This window comes from Carcharhinus amblyrhynchos, unplaced genomic scaffold (assembly GCF_965287045.1).
Source record: "Carcharhinus amblyrhynchos unplaced genomic scaffold, sCarAmb.v2.hapA scaffold_609, whole genome shotgun sequence".
NCBI lineage: Eukaryota > Metazoa > Chordata > Chondrichthyes > Carcharhiniformes > Carcharhinidae > Carcharhinus > Carcharhinus amblyrhynchos.
The window spans coordinates 88,684-98,973 of record NW_027650349.1 but is presented as its reverse complement, the minus strand read 5'-3'; the positions used below and the strand labels follow the sequence as shown (position 1 = coordinate 98,973).

Here is a 10,290-nt window from a genome sequence, read left to right as displayed (position 1 = left end):
TCATCCAGGCAAGTGGAGATTGTTGTTGGAGCCGCACTCATCCAGGCAAGTGGAGATTGTTGTTGGAGAGACGCACTCATCCAGGCAAGTGGAGATTGTTGTTGGAGCCGCACTCATTCAGGCAAGTGGAGATTGTTGTTGGAGAGGCGCACTCATCCAGGCAAGTGGAGATTGTTGTTGGAGAGACGCACTCATCCAGGCAAGTGGAGATTGTTGTTGGAGCCGCACTCATCCAGGCAAGTGGAGATTGTTGTTGGAGAGACGCACTCATCCAGGCAAGTGGAGATTGTTGTTGGAGAGCCGCACTCATCCAGGCAAGTGGAGATTGCTGTTGGAGAGCCGCACTCATCCAGGCAAGTGGAGATTGTTGTTGGAGATGTGCTCATCCAGGCAAGTGGAGAGGATTCCATCACACTCCTGACTTGTTTACACGTGGAATTAGACATACACACCTGACATGCACATGTAAAGATGCACAAATGACACAAAGGCACACGTGTGTCACCAAATCAATCATTTATATACATTGACATTTGAACATATTACAGAAAACAACACTCCTCTGTCTCTATTACCCCCCCCAACTTTCGTGACAAGATAGCTTAGGAAGTATTTTCCCAATTGATGTGACGTCAGGAACCTCGGAAAACAATTCCTCCTCCTGAACCAGTGAAGCCCTCTCCGAATCCCCTGGTTGCTATGGGTGACAAATCCATCCCCATGTCCCAGGTCCCTATTCCCCTGGTTGCTACGGGTGACCAATCCATCCCCATTACTACCCCCCCCCACCCCCACTTCTCCGCCGCACTGCCCCCCGCCGATCTGGCGGGGGTATTAATTCCCGGGACTCGCGAGGGAGCTGGATTTTTTGGGTGATGGCAGTCCAGGCCTGTAGGCCTCAGGCTGCGGCCTACTTGGCCAACCTGTTGGCCATCCTAGGCCCCAACGACTAGAGGTGGCGAATTGAAAAGTAAATATCGGGAGGCGTCACCAGTCAGTCCCGTCACCACACCAGGCAATTTCCCAAAGAAATAGAGGGTGTCGGGGGCTGGAGGAGGGTTATAGAGATAGGGAGGGGGTGTAGGGGGCCGGAGGGGGTTACAGAGATAGGGAGGAGGGTGTAGGGGGCTGGAGGAGGGTTACAGAGATAGGGAGGAGGGTGTAGGGGGCTGGAGGAGGGTATGGAAATAGGGAGGAGGGTGTAGGGGTCTGGAGGAGGGTATGGAGATAGGGAGGAGGGTGTAGGGGTCTGGAGGAGGGTGTGGAGATAGGGAGGAGGGTGTAGGGGGCTGGAGGAGGGTATGGAAATAGGGAGGAGGGTGTAGGGGGCTGGAGGAGGGTATGGAGATAGGGAGGAGGGTGTAGGGGTCTGGAGGAGGGTATGGAGATAGGGAGGGGGTGTAGGGGGCTGGAGGAGGGTATGGAGATAGGGAGGGGGTGTAGGGGGCTGGAGGAGGGTATGGAAATAGGAGGAGGGTGTAGGGGGCTGGAGGAGGGTATGGAAATAGGGAGGAGGGTGTAGGGGTCTGGAGGAGGGTATGGAGATAGGGAGGAGGGTGTAGGGGGCTGGAGGTGGGTGCGGGGATAGGGTGTAGGGGACTGGAGGAGGGTTACAGAGAAAGAGAGGGGGCTGGAGGAGGGTATGGAGATAGGGAGGAGGGTGTAGGGGCAGGAGGAGGGTGCGGAGATAGGGTGTAAGGGGCTGGAGGAGGGTTACAGAGATAGAGAGGGGGCTGGATGAGGGTATGGAGATAGGGAGGGGGTGTCGGGGGCTGGAGGAGGGTATGGAGATAGGGAGGGGGTGTCGGGGGCTGGAGGAGGGTATGGAGATAGGGAGGGGGTGTCGGGGGCTGGAGGAGGGTATGGAGATAGGGAGGGGGTGTCGGGGGCTGGAGGAGGGTTACAGAGAAAGAGAGGGGGCTGGAGGAGGGTATGGAGATAGGGAGGGGGTGTCGGAGGCTGGAGGAGGGTATGGAGATAGGGAGGGGGTGTCGGAGGCTGGAGGAGGGTATGGAGATAGGGAGGAGGGTGTCGGAGGCTGGAGGAGGGTATGGAGATAGGGTGAACGGGATCACTTGCAGTTCCCCCACTCCCCCACAGGGGCCGATGGTGAGGAGGGGAGCTGAGGGAGTGGCTCACTCTCCGTAGACCGGGTCATTTTCCGTGTCGCTGGGTCCGGAGACAAAATCCTCGTAGGGCATGCAGGCGAAACAGAACCTCTTGATGTCCTTCCAGCAGATGTGACAGTACATGGCCCCGCAGCCCACATTGGGGCAATAGTAGGAAGTCTCCGTTGGCCCCTCGCTGCACACCACACAGCGCTTGCGAATAAACCTCCGCAGGCACGGGAATCTGCGATGGAGAACGCCAGCCATTCCCGGGAGTTGCTGCCAGAAGGAATGGAGAGGGAGGAACGGGTGGGGAGGAGAGGGGAAGGAGGACGGTCAAAGAGAAATCAAGGAACAATCAAAATCGCAGGAAAGGCGCCCAAACTTTGCACGTCTCCCGTACGGACGGGAATCAGGAGTGGGAATAAGGAATGTGACCATCCCACGCCGTTTAAGAAATATATTTCCATCATCTCCCTTTGCGGGATACTATCGGCGCCGGTTAGTCTGTGACTGGTGTCTGTAATTGTCTCCCAAGCAATCTACCCGGGTTCGATTCCCTGGCACGTGGGCGGAATCTGCCCCCCACCCCCCCGTCTGCTTGGGTTTCCTCCGGGTGCTCCGGTTTCCTCCCACAGTCCAAAGATTGGCCATGCTAAATTGCCCCTTAGTGTCCAAAGAGAGTTGTGGGGTTCATGAAGGTTTATATGTAGAATAACTGATACCCGGGAGTGAGTTACAGACTGGAATCTAATCGAGGGGTTCGGGGGGGTTTATATATAGAATAACAGATACCCGGGAGTGAGTTACAGACTGGAATCTAATCGAGGGGTACGGGGTGGTTTATATATAGAATAACAGATACCCGGGAGTGTGTTACAGACTGGAATCTAATCGAGGGGTTCGGGGTGGTTTATATATAGAATAACAGATACCCGGGAGTGAGTTACAGACTGGAATCTAATCGAGGGGTTCGGGGTGGTTTATATATAGAATAACAGACACCCGGGAGTGAGTTACAGACTGGAATCTAATCGAGGGGTTCGGGATGGTTTATATATAGAATAACAGATACCCGGGAGTGAGTTACAGACTGGAATCTAATCGAGGGGTGGTTTATATATAGAATAACAGATACCCCGGAGTGAGTTACAGACTGGAATCTAATCGAGGGGTTCGGGGTGGTTTATATATAGAATAACAGATACCCGGGAGTGAGTTACAGACTGGAATCTAATCGAGGGGTTCGGGGTGGTTTATATATAGGATAACAGATACCTGGGAGTGAGTTACAGACTGGAATCTAATCGAGGGGTTCGGGGTGGTTTATATATAGAATAACAGATACCCAGGAGTGAGTTACAGACTGGAATCTAATCGAGGGGTTCGGGGGGGTTTATATATAGAATAACAGATACCCGGGAGTGAGTTACAGACTGGAATCTAATCGAGGGGTTCGGGGTGGTTTATATATAGGATAACAGATACCTGGGAGTGAGTTACAGACTGGAATCTAATCGAGGGGTTCGGGGTGGTTTATATATAGAATAACAGATACCCGGGAGTGAGTTACAGACTGGAATCTAATCGAGGGGTTCGGGGTGGTTTATATATAGAATAACAGATACCCGGGAGTGAGTTACAGACTGGAATCTAATCGAGGGGTTCGGGGTGGTTTATATATAGAATAACAGATACCCGGGAGTGAGTTACAGACTGGAATCTAATCGAGGGGTTCGGGGTGGTTTATATATAGAATAACAGATACCCGGGAGTGAGTTACAGACTGGAATCTAATCGAGGGGTTCGGGGTGGTTTATATATAGAATAACAGATACCCGGGAGTGAGTTACAGACTGGAATCTAATCGAGGGGTTCGGGGTGGTTTATATATAGAATAACAGATACCCGGGAGTGAGTTACAGACTGGAATCTAATCGAGGGGTTCGGGGTGGGTTTATATATAGAATAACAGATACCCGGGAGTGAGTTACAGACTGGAATCTAATCGAGGGGTGGTTTATATATAGAGTGAAGCAGTTTGGTGGGGTGCATGTATTAACGCGAGGTGTTAACTAGCAGAAAATCCCTTGCGCCTCACCCACAGTTTCTTCTCGCGAGCCTGAATGAGGATTTTTTTGCGTTGATTTTCAGCGTACGCAATCCTTCTCCGGAGATAGTCATTGTACAGAAACAAAATGCGTTTCTTTTCTCTCTGTAACAACGGAAAAGAGAACCAGTCAGATCCCACACAGAATTAAGAATCTACTGATGACCCAATGAGGGAAAAACCCATCTGGTTCCCTTTAGGGAAGGAAATCTGCCGTCCTTACCCCGGTCTGGCCTACATGTGACTCCACAGAGCTACACACCAATGTGGTTGACTCTCAACTGCCCTCCAAGGGTAACTAGGGATGGGCAATAAATGCTGGACCAGCCAGCGATGCCCATGTCCCAGGGAATGAATGAAAAAACAGAAGGGTGTTGGATGGACAATTTGGCATGTCCGCTACGACTCTCACCAGCTTTTACAGATGCCCCATAGAAAGCATTCTTTCTGGTTGGATCACAGCTCGGTCTGGGCTCCTGCTCTGCCCAAGACCGCAAGGAACTACAAAAGGGTGGTGAATGTAGCCCAACCCCATCACGCAAACCAGCCTCCCATCCATTGACTCCGTCTACACTTCCCACTGCCTCGGGGAAAAGCAGCCGGCATAATCAAGGACCCCCCCCGCACACACACCCCGGACATTCTCTCTTCCACCTTCTTCCGTCGGGGAAAAAGATACAAAAGTCTGAGGTCCCGTACCGACCGACTCAAGAACAGCTTCTTCCCTGCTGCTGTCAGACTTTTGAATGGACCTACCTCGCATTAAGCTGATCTTTCTCTACACCCTCGCTGTGACTGTAACACTACATTCTGCACCCTCTCCTTTCCTTCCCTATGAACGGTATGCTTTGTCTGTGTAGCGCGCAAGAAACAATACTTTTCACTGTATCCCAATACACGGGACAATAATAAATCTAATCTATGTATTATGTAAATTGCTCCTTAGTGTCCAAAATGTGCACGTTCGGTGGACTGGCCATGCTAAAGTCTCCAAAGGTGTGTGGGTTAGCACTGCTGCTTCACAGCTTCAGGGTCCCGGGTTTGATTCCCGTCTCGGGTCACTGTCTGTGTGGAGTTTGCACATTCTCCTCGTGTCTGTGTGGGTTTCCTCCAGGTGCTCTGGTTTCTTCCCACAGTCCAAAGATGTGCAGGTTAGGGGGATTGGCCATGCTAAATTGTCCCTGAGTGTCCAAAGATGTGTAGGTTAGGGTGGATTGGCCATGCTAAATTGTCCCTTAGTGTCCAAAGATGTGTAGGTTAGGGGATTGGCCATGCTAAATTGTCCCTTAGTGTCCAAAGATGTGTAGGTTAGGTGGATTGGCCATGCTAAATTGCCCCTTAGTGTCCAAAGATGTGTAGGTTAGGTGGATTGGCCATGCTAAATTGCCCCTTAGTGTCCAAAGATGTGTAGGTTATGTGGATTGGCCATGCTAAATTGCCCCTTAGTGTCCAAAGATGTGCAGGTTAGGTGGATTGGCCATGCTAAATTGTCCCTTAGTGTCCAAAGATGTGCAGGTTAGGGTGGATTGGCCATGCTAAATTGCCCCTTAGTGCCCAAAGATGTGTAGGTTAGGGTGGATTGGCCATGCTAAATTGTCCCTTAGTGTCCAAAGATGTGTAGGTTAGGGTGGATTGGCCGTGCTAAATTGTCCCTTAGTGTCCAAAGATGTGTAGGTTAGGGTGGATTGGCCATGCTAAATTGTCCCTTAGTGTCCAAAGATGTGCAGGTTAGGGTGGATTGGCCATGCTAAATTGCCCCTTAGTGTCCAAAGATGTGCAGGTTAGGGTGGATTGGCCATGCTAAATTGTCCCTTAGTGTCCAAAGATGTGCAGGTTAGGGTGGATTGGCCATGCTAAATTGCCCCTTAGTGTCCAAAGATGTGCAGGTTAGGGTGGATTGGCCATGCTAAATTGCCCCTTAGTGTCCAAAGATGTGCAGGTTAGGGTGGATTGGCCATGCTAAATTGCCCCTTAGTGTCCCAAAGATGTGTCGGTTTGGGTGGATTGGCCGTGCTAAATTGCCCCTTAGTGTCCAAAGATGTGTCGGTTTGGGTGGATTGGCCATGCTAAATTGTCCCTTAGTGTCCAGGGATGCGTAGGTTAGAGGGATTAGTGGGTATAATATGTAGGGATATGGGGGTAGGGCCTGGGTGGGATTGTGTTCGGTGCAGACTTGATGGGCCGAAGGGCCTCTTTCTGTACTGTAGGGTTCTATGATCTACTCTATGAACGGTATGCTTTGTATAGTGTTCAAGAAACAACACTTTCCACTGTATCCCAATACATGGGACAACAATCAATCTAACCAAGCTCACCCTTGGGAAACAGAAGGACGCAATGACTCTCCGTAACCTGAAGCTGTAGACCTGAAGGAAGCAGAAGAGGACCATGCCAGTCATGGGGAAGAGGGTATAGAAGATGGCACCTTTCCTGATCTTGTGTGGGACAGGAAGACAGTCTGAAACACAAACATGTACAATGGAAAAGCCCACCGTTCTCCGACCAGCGAGGGACTGCGGAAGTGTACCCCGCCCCACTGTTAACACCGTCCCAGGGACCCCGAGGTCATCCCAGCCTCACAGTGCAAAAGGAGGCCATTCGGCTCATCGAGCCTGCACTGACCACCCTCCGACAGAGCACTCACCCAGCCCCATCCCTGGAACACTACGCGTTTATTCTGCCAATCACCCTAACCTGCACATCTTTGGACACTAAGGGACAATTTAGCATGGCCAATCCACCCTAACCTACACATCTTTGGACACTAAGGGACAATTTAGCATGGCCAATCACCCTAACCTGCACATCTTTGGACACTAAGGGACAATTTAGCATGGCCAATCCCACCCTAACCTACACATCTTTGGACACTAAGGGACAATTTAGCATGGCCAATCCACCCTAACCTGCACATCTTTGGACACTAAGGGACAATTTAGCATGGCCAATCCACCCTAACCTACACATCTTTGGACACTAAGGGGCAATTTAGCATGGCCAATCCACCCTAACCTACACATCTTTGGACACTAAGGGGCAATTTAGCATGGCCAATCCCCCTAACCCGCACATCTTTGGACACTAAGGGGCAATTTAGCATGGCCAATCCCCCTAACCTACACATCTTTGGACACTAAGGGGCAATTTAGCATGGCCAATCCACCCTAACCTCCATATCTTTGGACACTAAGGGGCAATTTAGCATGGCCAATCCCCCTAACCTACACATCTTTGGACACTAAGGGGCAACTTAGCATGGCCAATCCACCCTAACCTACACATCTTTGGACACTAAGGGGCAATTTAGCATGGCCAATCCCCCTAACCTACACATCTTTGGACACTAAGGGACAATTTAGCATGGCCAATCCACCCTAACCTGCACATCTTTGGACACTAAGGAGCAATTTAGCATGGCCAATCCACCCTAACCTCCATATCTTTGGACACTAAGGGGCAATTTAGCACGGCCAATCCCCCTAACCTACACATCTTTGGACACTAAGGGACAATTTAGCATGGCCAATCCCCTAACCTACACATCTTTGGACACTAAGGGACAACTTAGCATGGCCAATCCACCCTACCCTACACATCTTTGGACACTAAGGGGCAATTTAGCATGGCCAATCCACCCTAACCTGCACATCTTTGGACACTAAGGGGCAATTTAGCATGGCCAATCCACCCTAACCTGCACATCTTTGGACACTAAGGGGCAATTTAGCATGGCCAATCCCCCTAACCTACACATCTTTGGACACTAAGGGGCAATTTAGCATGGCCAATCCCCCTAACCTACACATCTTTGGACACTAAGGGGCAATTTAGCATGGCCAATCCACCCTAACCTACACATCTTTGAAGTGTGGGAGGAAACCGGAGCACCTGGAGGAAACCCACGCAGACACGGGGAGAACGTACAGACTCCACACAGACTGACCCAAGCTGGGAATTGAACCTGGGTCCCTGGCACTGTGAGGCAGCAGTGCTAACCCACTGTGTCACTCCTATATTGGTTATACTATATGCCATATTAATATTCATTGGGAGAATTAGTGGATTAGAGGGATGGTCTTCGATGGAGAGTTAGGGGATTAGAGGGATGGTCTTCGATGGGAGAGTTAGGGGATTAGAGGGATGGTCTTCGATGGGAGAGTTAGGGGATTAGAGGAATGGTCTTCGATGGGAGAGTTAGGGGATTAGGGGGAGGGTCTTCGATGGAGAGTTAGTGGATTAGAGGGATGGTCTTCGATGGGAGAGTTAGGGGATTAGAGGGATGGTCTTCGATGGGAGAGTTAGGGTATTAGAGGGATGGTCTTTGATGGAGAGTTAGGGGATTAGAGGGATGGTCTTCGATGGGAGAGTTAGGGGATTAGAGGGATGGTCTTCGATGGGAGAGTTAGTGGATTAGAGGGATGGTCTTCGATGGGTGAGTTAGTGGATTAGAGGGATGGTCTTCAATGGAGAGTTAGGGGATTAGAGGGATGGTCTTCGATGAGAGAGTTAGGGGATTAGAGGGATGGTCTTCGATGGGTGAGTTAGTGGATTAGAGGGATGGTCTTCAATGGAGAGTTAGTGGATTAGAGGGATGGTCTTCGATGGGTGAGTTAGTGGATTAGAGGGATGGTCTTCAATGGAGAGTTAGGGGATTAGAGAGATGGTCTTCGATGAGAGAGTTAGGGGATTAGAGGGATGGTCTTCGATGGGAAAGTTAGTGGGATTAGAGGGATGGTCTTCGATGGGAGGGTTAGGGGATTAGAGGGATGGTCTTCGATGGAGAGTTAGTGGATTAGAGGGATGGTCTTCAATGGAGAGTTAGGGGATTAGAGGGATGGTCTTTGATGGAGAGTTAGGGATTAGAGGGATGGTCTTTGATGAGAGAGTTAGTGGATTAGAGGGATGGTCTTCGATGGGAGAGTTAGTGGATTTGAGGGGTGGTCTTCGATGGGAGAGTTAGTGGATTAGAGGGATGGTCTTCGATGGAGAGTTAGGGGATTAGAGGGAGGGTCTTCGATGGAGAGTTAGGGGATTAGGGGGAGGGTCTTCGATGGAGAGTTAGGGGATTAGAGGGATGGGCTTCGATGGAGAGTTAGGGGATTAGAGGGATGGTCTTCGATGGAGAGTTAGGGATTAGAGGGATGGTCTTCGATGGGAGAGTTAGGGGATTAGAGGGATGGTCTTCGATGGGAGAGTTAGGGGATTAGAGGGATGGTCTTCGATGGGAGAGTTAGGGGATTAGAGGGATGGTCTTCGATGGAGAGTTGGGGGATTGGAGGGATGGTCTTCGATGGAGAGTTAGGGGATTAGAGGGATGGTCTTCGATGGAGAGTTAGGGGATTAGAGGGATGGTCTTCGATGGAGAGTTAGGGGATTAGAGGGATGGTCTTCGATGGAGAGTTAGGGGATTAGAGGGATGGTCTTCGATGGAGAGTTAGGGGATTAGAGGGATGGTCTTCGATGGGAGAGTTAGGGGATTAGAGGGATGGTCTTCAATGGGAGAGTTAGGGGATTAGAGGGATGGTCTTCGATGGGAAGAGTTAGGGGATTAGAGGGATGGTCTTCGATGGAGAGTTGGGGGATTGGAGGGATGGTCTTCGATGGAGAGTTAGGGGATTAGAGGGATGGTCTTCGATGGAGAGTTAGGGGATTAGAGGGATGGTCTTCGATGGAGAGTTAGGGGATTAGAGGGATGGTCTTCGATGGAGAGTTAGGGGATTAGAGGGGATGGTCTTCGATGGAGAGTTGGGGGATTGGAGGGATGGTCTTCGATGGAGAGTTAGGGGATTAGAGGGATGGTCTTCGATGGAGAGTTAGGAGATTGGAGGGATGGTCTTCGATGGAGAGTTAGGGGATTAGAGGGATGGTCTTCGATGGAGAGTTAGGGGATTAGAGGGATGGTCTTCGATGGAGAGTTAGGGGATTAGAGGGATGGTCTTCGATGGGAGAGTTAGGGGATTAGAGGGATGGTCTTCGATGGGAGAGTTAGGGGATTAGAGGGATGGTCTTCGATGGGAGAGTTAGGGGATTAGAGGGATGGTCTTCGATGGGAGAGTTAGGGGATTAGAGGGA

At 50.7% G+C, this 10,290-nt stretch overlaps 1 protein-coding gene across 1 annotated transcript in view; it reads right to left on the bottom strand.

Annotated features, from left to right (window-relative positions):
• Positions 1-2,135: 2,135 nt before the first annotated feature.
• The window catches only part of dcst1 (DC-STAMP domain containing 1), a 38,765-nt gene continuing 30,610 nt past the window's right edge, over positions 2,136-10,290 (bottom strand). The window contains exons 15-17 of the mRNA XM_080184201.1: positions 6,534-6,653; positions 4,210-4,323; positions 2,136-2,387 (exon numbers count right to left, since the gene is read on the bottom strand). Of these exons, the coding sequence (XP_080040327.1) occupies positions 2,136-2,387; positions 4,210-4,323; positions 6,534-6,653 (486 nt within the window). The remainder of the gene's footprint in view (positions 2,388-4,209; positions 4,324-6,533; positions 6,654-10,290) is intronic.